This window comes from Phoca vitulina, unplaced genomic scaffold (assembly GCF_004348235.1).
Source record: "Phoca vitulina isolate PV1807 unplaced genomic scaffold, GSC_HSeal_1.0 scaffold41, whole genome shotgun sequence".
Taxonomy (NCBI): Eukaryota; Metazoa; Chordata; class Mammalia; order Carnivora; family Phocidae; genus Phoca; species Phoca vitulina.
In genome coordinates, this window is record NW_022589744.1 from 14,544,930 (window position 1) to 14,560,185 (window position 15,256).

At 57.8% G+C, this 15,256-nt stretch overlaps 1 protein-coding gene across 1 annotated transcript; it reads left to right on the plus strand.

Annotated features, from left to right (window-relative positions):
• The first annotated feature begins 241 nt into the window (after positions 1–241).
• ENPP7 (ectonucleotide pyrophosphatase/phosphodiesterase 7) lies at positions 242–5,314 on the plus strand. Its single transcript, XM_032429986.1, has 5 exons — positions 242–494; positions 1,776–1,921; positions 3,161–3,787; positions 4,447–4,672; positions 5,232–5,314. The coding sequence occupies exons 1-5, from the start codon at positions 242–244 to the stop codon at positions 5,312–5,314; spliced, it is 1,335 nt and encodes a 444-aa protein (XP_032285877.1).
• The last annotated feature ends 9,942 nt before the right edge of the window (positions 5,315–15,256 follow it).

The window sequence follows — 15,256 nt, forward strand, 5'->3', positions numbered from 1 at the left end:
GGGGGGGGGGGAGGGCGGGGAGAAGCCCGCCCAGAAGGCCCTGCCGGCAATAAAGGCAGACGCCGCCCGAGGCCTGGGCCAGGGTGGCAGGCACGCGGGGACCTGGGCTGCATCCTGAGAATCAGGTATGTGCACAGTCTCGTGTTGAAGGAGGCGCAGGGCAAGACCAGCCCGGCTGACCCTGGGACTTTGCTCCTCAGCAGGAACCACCCCGGACGCCCTCATGTCTGGAAAGCCCATCATGGGGCGCTCGGCTGTCCTCCTGGCCCTGGCTCTGGCCACCCTCCTGGCTGCAGGGGCAGGGGTTCCGCTCGGCAGGAAGGGCTCCCGGAATAAGCTGCTGCTGGTGTCCTTTGACGGTTTCCGCTGGAACTATGACCAGGACGTACAAACCCCCAACCTGGATGCCATGGCGCTCGACGGAGTGAAGGCCTGCTACATGACGCCAGCCTTTGTCACCCTGACCAGCCCCTGCCACTTCACCCTGGTCACTGGTGAGCGTCAGCCTCGGGCTGGGGCCTGGGGGCAGGGAGGGGGCTGAGCATCTAGTGGAACCGGCAGAGGGAGCCTGGTATGTGCACAGAGCCCCGTCCCCCGGGGACCGCACAGGGACAAAGGAGACCAAGGAGGGGATGCTGTCCTTGGGAGACACAGCACGGCCAAGGGAGGGGGTCATCAGCGAGCCCCACTGTTGGTGGGAACTTAAACAAGGCATCAAAATGCCCAGCAGTCCCGTTTTAAACCGTGACCCCCAATCAAGGTGGCAACCCAGGAGGGCTTCTGGAGGAAGTGAGCGTGGCCGGGTTCCAGACAGGCAGAAGAGATGAGCCTGAGGCTCCTGCTCTTCCCACTGCGGCCCCTGAGATGCCCTCAAACCCTCCATGGCTCTGTTTGGGCTGGAAGTCTAGAATGCAGGTGTCAGGAGGGCCATGCTCCCTCGGGAGACTCTAGAGGACACTGCCTGCGGCTCCCAGCCTCCGTGGCGCTTCCGTGGCCCTTCCGTGGCCTGTCTCTCCAACCCCAGCTGTCTTCCCCCTGTGTGTCTCTCCTCGTCCTGTGAGGATGCTCATCCATAGACGTAGGGCCCACCGTGACCCAGACTGCCCTCATCTTAACCTAACTTGTCACATCTCCAAAGACCCTATTTCCAAGCAAGGTCACATGCTGAGGCTCCGGGTCAACGTGACCTTGGGGGGAGACCCTACTCAGTACAGACGGCTCCTCCGTATGCCAGCATTCTGTGACCAGGGCCCCCTGCTGCAAACATCTGGTTCTCCCCTCCTGCACGGCACCTGTTTCCTTACTAGATCATGGATGGGGATGGGGGGACAGGGGGCATGCTCTTCATCGTTCCTCCTCCAGTGGCTTCTGAGCACGAGTGCCTTTGTGTCCCACGCAAAAAGTTAATTTTAGAAAATAGCTCATGGATGGAGCTCCACGTGGTGCATTGAAATGTCTGCCTGGGATTCTGCTTTATGACTGGGCCATAGCTGTCTCATTAAGTCCCTCCTGATAACCATCTGGGTCACTACCGGTCTTCGCTAAAACCCACAAGGCTACAGATGACATCTGCACACACGTGCATTTGCCCTGTGTGCACGTTTAGCTGCTGGAGAAACCACGGGAACAGGTCATAGAACCTCGGGGTTGGAGAGGATGTGCCTGTGACCCCGAACGGGGGCTCCCCCCAGCCGCGTGTGCGAAAGCCTGCCCACTTCCCTCCTGCCCTCCCACCTCTTACCTCCCCTCTGCCATCTCCTCCCCCCACCTCACAGGCAAATACATCGAGAACCACGGGGTGGTTCACAACATGTACTACAATACCACCAGCAAAGTGAAGCTGCCCTACCATGCCACGCTGGGCATCCAGATGTGGTGGGACAATGGCAGCATACCCATCTGGATCACAGCCCAACGGCAGGTAATGCTGGCCCCGAGCCCACGGACGGCAGTCGGGGGACAGGGGAAGGGAGGACCTGGCCCAGAAAGGCCGTGACCTTGTGAGACCCATGCAGGCCTACTCCCCCCCCCCCCCAGAATCCTGGGCTCCCAGCATGGAGGGGTATTAAGTGGAGCCCCAAGGGCGGTGGGTGCTGGGTGCTGATGAGCATCCACCAGCAGGCTCCATGGCCCTGCCCAGTCCTCCCTGCAGCCCCGGGATGCAGAGGGAGGGCTCCATCCTCCCAACGGGAAGGAAAACGGCGCCCCTGGGCCCCTGGCTCTGGGAGAGGGGTCCGCACAGGGAAAATAAGATCACTCAACAAAAAGGCACCTAACAATAAAACAGCTTTCTGCCTTCCCCCTTCTGAATTCCTCTCCGGGCTGGGCCGCTAACTTCCAGAGGATGAAAGATAAGTAAGGGGTGGGCTGTAGGGTTGAGCCAGGAACCCCTCCATCCTGCAGTGCTCCGGGGAATTCCTGGCCGTCGAGGTGTGCCTGCTCCTCAACAAGGTCAAAGGGAGGTTTTTAAGATGAGCCCAGAATGAACTTCAGAGCCTACACCCACCCTCTGGTTAGGGCGTCTACTCAGGTCGGAGTCCCTTTACTCTGGAAGGAGCTACCCGGACGCCAGGCTCACACACAGAAAGCCGGAGCTAAGAGCCTGGCATCACATGGTGCTCGGTCTAAACAGAAGGGCAGCTGGGAAGCGGACATGCAGACAGGGCGAGCTTGGACGTATGGCTCAAAGGACAGGATCTGTAAATAAAGCAGCAATGGATTTATGAAAAGGCAGATGGATGGCCAGGCAGATGGATGACCAGGCTGAAGGCTGGAAGGGCAGGCAAGGGGACACGGGTAGAAGGGCCTGGACGAGAATACAGTAGGGAGAGGCCAGTCTCCAGGCCAGAAGGGGAGGGCTGTCTGGGCAGCTCAGCCGTGGGGACCCAGGGCCATGGTGACGATGAGGATGCCAAATATCTGGGGACACTTTTATATCCATTATGTCGCTAGTGCTGGGTCCACTGGGCACCTGCTGTCTCCTCTATAAAATCAGTATCAGCCGTGGCAACATAAGATAAGAGTTATAAAAGGCCTCCCCCAAAAGAAAGACCCGTGCCTGCGCCGGGAGCAGGGCTGAGTGAGCCGGTGGGAGGAGAGGCGGGCGGGCAGGGGGCAAGCCCAAGGAGGCCTGTGGCTTTAATGCCGCCTTCCCTGGCAGGGCTTAAAGACTGGCTCCTTCTTCTACCCTGGCGGGAACGTCACCTATGAAGGCATGGCCGTGACACTGAGCCGGAAGGAAGGCGTTCTGCACAACTACAAAAATGAGGCGGAGTGGAGGGCCAACATCGACACGGTGATGAAGTGGTTCACCGAGGAGGGCCTGGACCTGGTCACGCTCTACTTTGGGGAGCCAGACTCCACGGGCCACAAGTATGGCCCCGAGTCCCAGCAGAGGAAGGAGATGGTGATGCAGGTGGACAGGACGGTGGGCTACCTTCGGGACAGCATCAGCAGGAGCGGCCTGGAGGGCAGCCTCAACCTGATCATCACGTCCGACCACGGCATGACCACCGTCAACAAGCAGGCCCCGGACCTGGTGGAGTTCCATGCGTTCCCCAACTTCACCTTCAAGGACATCGAGTTTGAGCTCCTGGACTATGGGCCCAACGGGATGCTGCTCCCCAAGGAAGGGATGTTGGACAAGGTGTATGAGGTCCTCAAGGATGCCCACCCCAAACTCCACGTCTACAAGAAGGAGTCCTTCCCTACATCCCTCCACTACGCCGGCAACCCCAGGATCACCCCCCTGCTCATGTACACTGACCCCGGCTACGTCATCCACGGGGTGAGCTGCCTGCCCAATGCCCGGCTCGGGACAGGCTCCTTCACTGGGTGGCTGGGTCTCTTTCCATTTCTGTAAAAAGCACCCCCTATTTCTCACTAGTCCCCAGTTGGAGGGGCACTGACCACCAAAGGGACACACCCATCACTATGCAATCGGAGTGTGTGTGCGTGTAGTATACATGGGTGTAAATGTGTGAGATTTGTGTGCATATGAGCTTTGTACATGTTTTGTGTGCATGTGTGTGCATACGTGTACGTGTGTGTGCATGCGTGTAGGGTAAAGTGTGGAAAGACTGGCCATAAGGAATGAGAGAGAAGCGAGGGCAAGGAGCCCGCTCTGCCGTCAGTGGTCAGCGGAGAGCCGAGGGATGCCGAAGGGGAAGGAGATGCAGGCAGGGGAGAGGGACTCGGGAAAGGAAGTGCTGGTGAGAACAGGCCCCACCCCTTGTGCCTGGGGTCTGCCCCTGGGTTACCAGGTCTTCCCCGAGGCCCTCCCTTGGGCCGCGGATCTTTGGGGGCTCAGAATTCAGAGAAACCCTCCTGCCCCCACGTGTGAACCTCTCCCAGGGGTCCTCTGCCCCCACAGGGGTGCAGCTGCCGGAGACGGCAGGGCTGGGCTGGGAGTCCCTGCAGAGGCTCAGGACCTCCCCTCCCCGGCAGAGACTGAGCGTGCAGTTCAACAAGGGAGAGCACGGTTTTCACAACGACGTCATGGACATGAAGACCATCTTCCGGGCCGTGGGCCCCAGCTTCAAGAGGGGCCTGGAGGTGGAGCCCTTCGAGAGCATCCACGTGTACGAGCTCATGTGCCATCTGCTGGGCATCATGCCCGAGGCCAACGACGGGCTCCTGAGCACTCTGCTGCCCACGCTCCAGGGAACCTCAGGTAAGGGGCTGCCCATTCCGCCAGCAGGCCGCTGCAGACCAGGGAGCGCCATCAGCCACGTGAGGCCGCCTTTTCTTTCCTTGTCCTGGACCCCAGAAACATCTCAAGCCCCTGGCAGCAACGAGGGAAGAGCAGGTGGAAGTGAGCAGCCTTGGGGAGAATGAGGGCCAGAGAAGCAGGTGTTTGCCCACAGGACAGGACCCCTGGTGAAGTCCACCTCCAGGCTCCTGGTTCCCCGTGACCTGCTCTCCCACATGGCCATGTGAGGCTCCCTCCGGGAGTCTTCCTCTATCGGCCGCCCCCCAACACGCCCTCACCCCCACCCTGGCCCATCCCAGGGCCAGAGGTCACCTGGGAGCTGACAAGATGGCAGACCCCAGTGGGGGCCTGGCTGGAGGTGTGCTGGCCCTGCTCCTCGGGGGAGAGGCCTTGGTGAGAGTCGAGGTCAGGGGGGCTTGTGGGGCGGCAGTGGGGAGAGCACCTGACCCACCATCGAGGAGCAGGGCTGGGTGGTCTGCTCCCGCTTCCCTCATTCACTGGATGCTCTGAATTTCCTCAGGCTCTGCCCTCCTGCCAAGTGGCCAGCCCCTCCTGGTGACGGGACTGCTGGTGGCTGTGATTCTTCTGGTCAAGGTCGCATAATGCCCACCGCTCAAGGTCAGAAGCCCAGGAGGTGGAGGGGAGGGTGGGCCTGGGCTCCCTGCTGCTCCAGCCTCATGCCCCCACACCGCGGCAGAGGGGAGTCAGTCCTTGAGACCCCCACAGGCCCCTTCCAGCCGCGCTGCTCTAGGCTTGCAGCGGGTCTTTCCGAAGCAGACAGACAGCCCGTGAGACGTGAACCCTCCCCAGCTTCCTCGCTGCCCGCCTGCAAGGCCTCGGTACTCCGGGGGCAAGGGAGAACCCAGAAGCCATCGGGGTCGGGTGTGTGGGGGGAGCTGCAGGGGTCCGGGAACATCCGCGGAGCCAGCTCGAAGGACTCGGCGTGCTGTGTGACAGCCCCATCTTGTTCCTGCCCTGCGGTGCCATGGCCCTCCAGCCAGAGCAGAAGCCAATCATCCATTCCTTCTCACACCACACAGTGGGAGCCTGCTTGGTGTGAGGCTCTGGTCTGGGCTCTGGGGATCTGCAGTGAACGACGCAGCCTGGGCCCTGCACCCCAGAGTCTGTGATTTAGGGGCCACGGAGGGCGGACAACAGGAAGAGAACAAATCAGTGCACGAGGTGATGGACCAGGTCCGGTGTCACTGGCAGAGAGAGGACTGGGCCACAGCGGGGAGTGGGAGACCTGAATGGGGAGGATGAGCCAGCCTCGCTCAGCGGGGGGATGAGGCCCCAGGCAGGGGAGGGCAAGTGAGAGCCCCCGAGGTGGGCCTGGCCCTCGTGTCGGTGGACGAGAAGGGAGGCCCGTGCTTGGAGGCTGGTAAGCGAGGACAGTACACGATGAGCGCTCCGTGGACAGAGGGAGCAGGCTTCCCTGACAGGCAGCGGGGACCCCCAGCCAAGTGACATGGGGATGCACCTGATTCGACACCAATGACTAAAGGAACACAGGACCGCCAGGCTCGGGAGGAGGGACGGCAACTTAGGACAGTCCCTCGGGGTCTGGGCAGAACATCTTGGGGGCAGAGCGGAGATGGTGCAAAATGGACGGGTTCAAGAAACCTTTCAAGGTTTGTGAGCAGGGGCAGATTCAGATGTGATACGAAGGCTGAATCTGCAGCTCGGGGCCTGGGCTGCCCGGGGAGGGACAGAGCCACTCACCGAGCCCCGAGGAGAGACAGGAACGTGGCAGCCGAGGTGGGACGGAGGCCGGAAGACAGAGGGGCTGCAGGGGTGTGTGGTGGGGCGGCGGCTCTCGCCACCAAATGGTGGAGCTGGATGGGACCAGGGAGATGATTTGCCAGACCCCCTCTTACCCAGACGGGACGCTGCAGCCTGAGAGGTTAGCTGGCTAGCCCGGGACCCTGGAAGTGACAGAGCTGTGTCTGAACACTGGTTTTAAGTCCTCATCTGGAGTCCTTTCAGCTGCCTCCATCACTGGCGCTCTGTGCTCAGGGGGACCCGTCCTTGCGTGAGGCAGTGATGTAATAAGATTCCCCAGGCCTCTTCTCCACGAACCCGAGAGGTGGGCTCAGGCTTCGCAGGCGAGGAAACGGCAGCTTGACAGGGAAGACCTTGTGACTGCGCTGGGTTGGGGGGGGGTTGCCAGCAACCCACTCTCCAGACCAAAAGCAGTAAAAGTCCCGACATGTGGCCTTTCCCCTCTGTGGTGTAAGTGCTCCCAGTGAGGCCAATTTCAAGCTCCCAAAGCGAGGTCGCAAAGGCCAGGTCAGGAAGAGACCGCAGAGTCGGCCGCCGGGCTGGAGCCCACGCCCAGCACGGAGCTCAGAGCCGTGGGCACAACCTCCCCAGTTAGGTTGGTCATCATGGCTGCTGAATCCAGTTCCGAGCGAGGGCTGCTGTCTTGTGGGCCAGGTTCTTCATTCCAAACACAATGCCCGAAGGACTTGTCGCTCACCTGAGAAACAGGGCAGCCCTTCACCGTGACCTAAGATCCTCCCTACCCAGACGGGAGCAGGCCGAGTGTCAGGGGAAACCGAGGCACCCTCGGGCTCTCCTCCCTTCTGGGTCTGCAGTGTGCATGGCATGACCCCCAGCCAGGCCCAGGAACGTGCCCCCAGCGTGGGGAAGGGTGTAACACCCCCACCAATTCCCACCCCCACCCCCACCCACGCATGCCCTCCTGGGTCCAGCGGAGGGTCTGGAGTCCCCACAGGGGCCCTTCCCCGTCACAACCTGACGTGAGTGTCCCGGCCACTGTCTGCCCAGCCCACCGCCCACCGCCCACCACTCCCAACCTCCCTGCAGCCCTGCTTCCTCTCCCCTCCCCCCAGACCTGTCCTCACCCTGCCCAGCCCTTCCCCCCAGCCAACATACACTTGTTCTTCCAGGCCTGCCTCTTCCTGGAAGCCTCCAGAAGCTACCGTCTCACGGCGTGAGTCCGCTGGACACGGATGAGCCCGTCTCCCCACCTGACCACAGACCTCAGTGTCCCCCCAGCCCCAGCCCATGCTCAGTCGTTGGGTGCTGGCAATAAGGCCGCTGCCCAGGTTTAGGCCTGGGAACGCACAGGGTCCCCCTCCCCCTGCCTCCCCCCTCCCCTCTCCCCGTCTTCCCGCAGGCCCCGCCCCAAAGCCGTGCCGTCCGCGGCCACGCGGGGGCGCGCGGGAGCCCAGCGCGGGGAGGTCCGGACCTTCCCCCGCTCAGACCGGACCCGGCCCGGGTCTCCAGCTCCCGTCCAGCCGCACGCCTCCGCCCTGGTGCCCGCCCCGCCGGGCTGGCCGGCTGCAGCTCCGGTGGGGATGAAGGACAGCCTGGCCGCTGCAGTCACAGGGGCCAGCTGTAGGTTGCGGGCCTTTTGCTCCAAAGCCTGCTGGGTTTTCTAACAGCCTTACCAGTCGGCCCCAGGGTGTGATGACTTCCTGATGCCTTAGGCCGCCTAACAACCCCTGGGAAGCCCCTCCCTGGTGGGCCTGCCGGGAGAGGTGCCACAAAGGGTGGGATGAGAAGGTTCTTTGTGGACTCACAGGGAACCAGAATCTCTAAGCCACGTTGTTCCGCAAAAAAATTAAAAAATAAAATAAAATAAAAAAATAAATAAGGTGCAAGCACTGCAAATAGTAGACACCTTTGGTGGGGGTGAGGAGGGGAAGGGGAAGAGAGTGTGTGCACCCCTGCACCTCTAGACATCAAAATACCGCTGGAGAACTCTCAACACCCGAGAGCAGGGACCGGCTCCAGAGAGGGCACTGGGTGGCCAGGCCAGGAGCAAGAAGGATGTGCACCCCCTAGTCTGAACACTGTGCGGACCAGAGCATCTCAGGACCACTTTCTAAGAGCACAGGCTTTGGAGTAGAGCAGCTCCTACTCCAGTCTGTCCCCACCCACAGGCTGTGACCTTGGGGCGGTAGTTAACCTTCCCCAGCCTCAGGCTGCTCATCTGAAAACACGGGGCAGTAAGGAGAGGCGCGCCTCCCTGAGATCGGCGCAGGATAATGCGCGGAGGCAGGAGCCCATCGGTGTAGCCATGGGCACAGTTAAAACTGCTGTGGGAGGTGCTGACCTGTCCAGTGCAGCTCCGGAAAACAAATCCAGCTGTAACAGCGTGAGACACATCCTTTGACGGATGGGTTTGCAGGACCTGCCTATTCCTTGCCTGTGAAGCCTCCTCTCCCCTCCCTGGGCCTCTTCTACCTGTGACTTGATCTCCACCTCCATCTCCAGGATCCATCCCAGCTCACCCTCGGCAGCTGCCTGACCAGCTACCCGGACCTGGAGTCCTGCCTTGGCCTTAAAGGCCCTGTGTCCCTGGCCCTGCATCCAATAATTTTCCTAGAAGAAATGCCCCACCCCCGTGGCAGCCTATGCTGGGATACCCAGACCAGCCTGCCTGCTCACACCAGCTTCTGACTCTGGACAGGCCCGGATCCGGTCTTGGCCCTCGGGAGTCGGCCCCATCTGGCTGGAGGGGACCAGGGGGAGTATCCTCTGCATTCCTAACTGCAAAGCAGTGAGCATACACAGGTGCCGGAGTAACCACCATGACCCACAGGTCTCCAAGACAACCAGCCTTCCTCTGAGAGCCCCCTGTTAGGTTGCTCAGCCTAGTTTACTTTCCAGGGGATGGGCCAACAGATACTCTTAAGAATCGCTCAATGACGGGCGCCTGGGTGGCTCAGTTGGTTAAGCGACTGCCTTCGGCTCAGGTCATGATCCTGGAGTCCCTGGATCGAGTCCCGCATCGGGCTCCCTGCTCGGCAGGGAGCCTGCTTCTCCCTCTGACCCTCCCCCCTCTCATGTGCTCTGTCTCTCTCATTCTCTCTGTCTCAAATAAATAAATAAAATATTTTTAAAAAAAAAGAATCGCTCAATGACTTTTTCAAAGAGGAAAAATAATCAGGGCTCAGTGCTGTGAGGCTAAATTTCCCATCTGTGCAGCTGTGGGGTGAGTTCAGGGCACCACCCTGAGCCCCCACACCCCCACACTCACTGATGCAATGCTGTGCGGCCCCAGGCAAGTTGCTAACCCCTGGGCCATTTCCTCACTATAAAATCAGGAATGATAGCAGTATCCATCTCATAGGCTGGTCCTAATGATTAAATGAGTTATTATTTGCAAACCGCTTAGAACAGGACCCAGCCTGCGAAGGCCCACCGGCCACGTGTTCTGCTTTAGGACTTAATGAAGAGGCGGGGAATGGCTGGGGAGAAAGTCCCAGCTGCTCTCTTCTCAGCTCCCCTCCAGGCCTTCTTGCTTCTCTCCCAGAAAGTTTGGGGTCAGTGACACTAAGCCTTAAACGCCTGGCTGCTGTAGCACAGAGAGGGCCCAGGCTCGGAGCTGGGGTGGGCAATGTATCAAAAGGTACAATGTTACCCCACGGGTCTCTCTGCATTGTCTTGGCTTTTATGATCGCCTTTAGTTTCTGTGAGAACTACTGATTTTTGCATTTATATCTGTTAATTCCCATTTTTTTCCTTTGAAAATTAACTTAAGAAGGATGAGTTAATTTAAAGGAAAAATGTCGACTACATAATAGCGTGGTTGGCGGGGGGACAGGACAGAATGTATAAATAGTAAGGGAGGGGAGCCAGAGACAAACCTGCTGGAGGCCGCCCCTGCTCTCGCCTGCCTCCTCTCTGCTCCCAACCACGTGGCCAGCCCGGGAAGCTTCTGGAGGGCAGCACTCGGTCTCCCCGGGGCAGGTGTCCAGAGACTCCCTCCAGGGGAGTTCAGGACACTACTGAAAACTAACATTGTAATTCACCATACAAAGTTCATTTTACTATCAGCCTAACTAAAACAGGAGAAAACTCCAGCTGAAACAGAGCAGAGCACTGCATTCTGGAGCCACATGGAGGTGACTGACACTCAACACTGATTGCTCCATCCACATACTGCTGTCTGTCTGTCAGCTCAAAGCCTTTGTTCAATTGAGCCAGTCCAGGGGCTGGCAGTAATGGGTGGGACATCCCAGTACTGACTGGCCAGGTCAAGAGTGACAGGGCGTATGATTGGGACAGTGAAAGCCCCCTTTGTCAGGAGGCCTCGCCCCTGTAGAGCCAGCCCTGCATGCTGTCACCAGGAGGCGGCACTCTTGGGCTCTTCAACACCCCTTGAAGCCTTTCTCAAGCAGCTTCTGAAATAGGAATTCAGAACCTCCTGTTCCTCCAGCTTCTCCTTCCCCGGCTCCTCTGAAATAACCACATCAACCTTAGGGGCGTGGTCAAGGAGTATTCGTTTCCCCAAATTTTAGATGGAGCCCCAGTGGAATGCCGGTTGTTCAGAGAAGAGAAGTAGAACTTTCCAAATCAGGTTTGCTTTCAGATCCATTGAGGGAAGGGATCATGTAGCCCCATGCTACGCACAAAGGCCCCTGGGGATCTGTGTGCTCCCAAGCTCTTTGTTCCATCAGACGCTGCGCAAGTGAGCCTGAGCACACATACGCGTCTGGATCGGGAGGTCCAGAGTAGGCCTGAGAACCTGCATTTCTGAGTAGTTCCCAGGGGATTCTCATGCTGCTGGCCACAGTATCACACTTGAGAATCATTGCACTTAATAAAGGTTATGGGGGTGCCCGGGTGGCTCAGTCAGTTAAGTGTCTCCTTGGGCTCAGATCACGATCCCAGGGTCCTGGGATCAAGTCCTGTGTGAGGCTCTCTGCTCAGTGGAGAGTCTACTTCTCCCTCTGCCTCTGCTTCTCCTCCTTGCTTGTGCTCTCTCTCTCTCTCAAATAAATAAATAAAATTTATCTTTAAAAAAATAAAAATAGGGGCGCCTGGGTGGCTCAGTCGGTTAAGCGTCTGCCTTCGGCTCAGGTCATGATCCAGGGCCCTGGGATGGAGCTCTGAATTGGGCTACAGGGAGCCGGCTTCTCCCTCTGCCTCTCCCTCTGCCACTCCCCCTCCTTGTGATTTCTCTCTCTCTCTCTGTGTCAAATAAATAAAATCTTTAAAATAAAAAATAAAAATAAAGGTTATGAATGAATGAATGAATGAATGAATGAATAGAAGCTGGTCTGGCCCAACCTCCGCAGGTTAAACAGGATTACAACTGAGGCAGCCTCAGCCACCAGCTAGCCCTGAGCGGAAGTGGGAGGGGAGCACAGGTATCTCCAAGTTCAATCCCAGTAGGGCCAGGCCAGCCCTTTCTCTCAGGTGCTCTCTGCTGACGCGAGTAAGTCTATTCTTCCCAGAACACAGGGAACTGCTTGGCCCAGATCCTCTCCTCCCCACTGAAGAGGATCCTGTGTCAAACGCGGGGGCTCCCTTTGGCCCATCCGCCGGGGACCCAACAGGAGCACCTGCCACTCATCAAGCCCCACAGCTGTGCTTGCGGTCCAGGCCATCTTTCGGATCAGGAGCCGGGCCGCCTTGCTGCGCCTTCGCACCTAACCGCACTGAGTGCTTTGCGCATCTACTGGCTGCGAGGCGAGGCAGCTGGACTCGTTCGTTCGGCGCCCAGCCCCAGGCCCGCGGAGGACCCGAGCGAGGGGTCCAGGTCCCGCAGGCAAGCAGCAGGGACCGAGGACGGGCCTGGGCGCCCCATCAGGAGGGGTGTCAACGAGAGGTGATTCGCAAGGGTGTGTCGGAGGGCAGCCCCGCTCGTCCGCGCGTTTCTGGGGGCGAGCGGCCTCCCCTCCCCCACGCCCGCCGTCCGGGGTGCGCAGCGCCCCTCACCCAGACCGCCGAGCTGCGGGAGCCTCTGTTGCCATGGTTACCCGCCGCGCTCCGCTCCGAGCCGCGGGAGGTGCGCAGTCGCTGAGCCCGGAGCCGGGGGCGCAGGCGGGACGCGCCACGGAACGCCGCGCGCGCCGCACACGCACGCTGCCCTGTCACATCCCACCCCCACACCGTATAGACACCCGCACACAACAGAACACACACCACTCACATGCGCACACGTAACGCGCGCGCACGCATCACTCGCGCTGCACACGCCGCATCCACGCCCACTGTACGCATCGCCTCCCATGCCAGCCACACACGCCGTGATCCTCGTACAACACACACGCACCCTAAACCCACTCGGGACCCGGACACCTGAAGATGCGCTGTTGGAACAGGCCCCCGGCGTCTACACTCGCAGGCACAGCCCGCAGAGGGTCGCAGCCGGGTCCGCGCACGCGCAGCAAGTTGGTGCACCCCTCCCCTTTGTGACCCTCTCTGCAGATCCACCTTGTGGGGTCACGTCAGAGGAGGGGTGGCCTCCTAGGCACGCACTCCCCGACAGGAAGGTCGCCGCGGCTGCCCGGGGTCCACCACCAACCCTCCGGGAGCGCCCAGACACCTGCCATCCGCGGGGACTCCGGGGCCGGCGCGGCCAAAGCGCAGCAGGCGGTGTCCGAAGGTGACCAGGTCCGGGCCGCTCGTTCAGCAAGGACCCGCCAGACGCTGAGCCTCGGGACCCGCGACCTCGGGGACGCCTCCGTTTCCTCATCCCTCCATCCCGCGTGGCAGGAGCAGGAGAAGGGTGGGAGAATCTGGGGACCAGGAAGGGACCCGGGCCACTCACATACCACATACCGGGAGTGCCAAGAAAGCCCGGTATCTCATTCATGCGGAAGAGAACCTAATCCAGTCAATTTTTTAAATTTTGGTTTTGGTGATAAATCACTGCGTGGCTTTTGACTTAAATCTCCAAAGAAGTTCAGAAAGCGGCGCCTGGGTGGCTCAGTGGGTTGAGCGCCTGCCTTTGGCTCAGGTCGTGCTGTCTGGGTCCTGGTATCCAGCCCGGCAACGGGCTCCCTGCTCAGCGGGAAGTCTGCTTCGCCCTCTGCCCCTCCCCCCTCGTGCTCCCTCACTCGCTCTCTCTCAAATAAATAAATAAAATCTTAAAAAAAAAAGTTCAGAAAGAGGAGGGACATAGCCCTAGCAAAACTCTCCCACTATCATGTGTGAATTTATATAAAGTTTTCTCATAGTCTACACTAATAAATGAAAAACAGGAATGAACCAAGTCTTAGGAAATAAATAATATTCACCCAAAGACACATGAACTATTTGAAAACATGCAGCCCCATCCATCTCATTAAGAGATGCAGTTCAAGGGGTGCCTGGGTGGCTCAGTCGTTAAGCATCTGCCTTCGGCTCAGGTCATGATCCCAGGGTCCTGGGATCGAGTCCCACATGGGGCTCCCTCTTGGGCGGGAGGCCTGCTTCTCCATCTCCCACTCGCCCTGCTTGTGTTCCTGCTCTCGCTGTCTCTCTCTCTCTGTCAAATAAATAAATAAAATCTTTAAAAAAAAGAAAAAAAAGAGATGCAGTTCAAAATTTTAACTTTTATATATATTGTATTTATACATTACATATTACATATATAATAAATATATACCACAATTTAATATACTTACGTTCATTTGGTCAATTGATTAATTGCATTACTCCATCCAGAATAATTTTTTTTAATACTAAGAGCCTTAGAGTTGCCGGAAATAACACGTTAAATTTAAATTATGCTTTTCTTGCAGAAACCTATGCTTGAGTGATTAGTGAATTACTTTCAAACATAAAAATGTTTTTATTAAAATAAAATTCAGGGGAAGAAGTGAGACAGGACCCCCTCCCCCCCCAGGTGAAAGCGAAAAGAACCAAGAAGAATTTGTCTATCTCTCTGGTCTCTCTGGTCTCAGAGGTCACTTCACTACATTATTTACATTTCATTTGATATATTTAAAAGAATGGCCCCAGGGAAATGGGAGGCAGTTGCATTTAGGAAAAGAAAAGAACCTTTTCTTGCAAAGAGTGCAGGGGAGGCTGACTTCACCAAACAAAAAACGCCATCAAGTATTTAAAAGGCAAAAAAAAGTCACAAGAAAACCAAGTTTCCAGCGGCCACTTTCTCACGTGATTATGCTAATCCTACAGGTCAGGACACAGGACAGGAAGAGCAAAGGTCAGGGCTAAAATTCTGATTATCAGAGGTTCACAGGAAATAAACAGGGTTTTCTTATTGGGGGATGCTGAGATTTGGGGTTATCCTAGGGTGCAAAGCGGTTTGCTGGTTTGGTTTGTCTGTGACTGAGGAACAGGACTTGCTCAATGACCTTGAAAGCAGGACAGAATGTCAGGTTTTGCTTCTACAGAGCGAGGAACTGTTCTATTTTTTAAAAGTTGGTGTTTGGGGTGCCTGGGTGGCTCAGTCGTTAAGCTTCTGCCTTCCGCTCAGGTCATGATCCCGGGGTCCTGGGATCGAGCCCGGCATCGGGCTCCCTGCTTGGCGGGAAGCCTGCTACTCCTTCTCCCACTCCCCCTGCTTGTGTTCCTGCCCTTGCAATCTCTCTCTCTCTCAAATACATAAATAAAATCTTAAAATAAAATAAAATAAAATAAAAGTTGGTGTTTACAATACACCAGAAATCCCATCCTTTGCACCCTTGTGAACTTAATGACAAAAAACGGTAGATACCAACCTCAAAAGGTACCAAAAGGGCATTTTTCCAAATTCTTGCAGGGGCTCCATGGACAAAGCAACTTGGAGGCCGCTGACCTAGTTCTACTTCCTTTTGGACCCAAGAATCGGAGGAG

Bases quoted from the DNA above. Each gene is read 5' to 3' on its own strand.
- ENPP7 (XM_032429986.1), top strand. From the start codon at position 242: ATGGGGCGCTCGGCTGTCCTCCTGGCCCTGGCTCTGGCCACCCTCCTG. The intron at 1,922-3,160 runs GTAATGCTGGCC...CTTCCCTGGCAG, and splicing joins GGATCACAGCCCAACGGCAG to GGCTTAAAGACTGGCTCCTT. The intron at 3,788-4,446 runs GTGAGCTGCCTG...CCTCCCCGGCAG, and splicing joins CCGGCTACGTCATCCACGGG to AGACTGAGCGTGCAGTTCAA.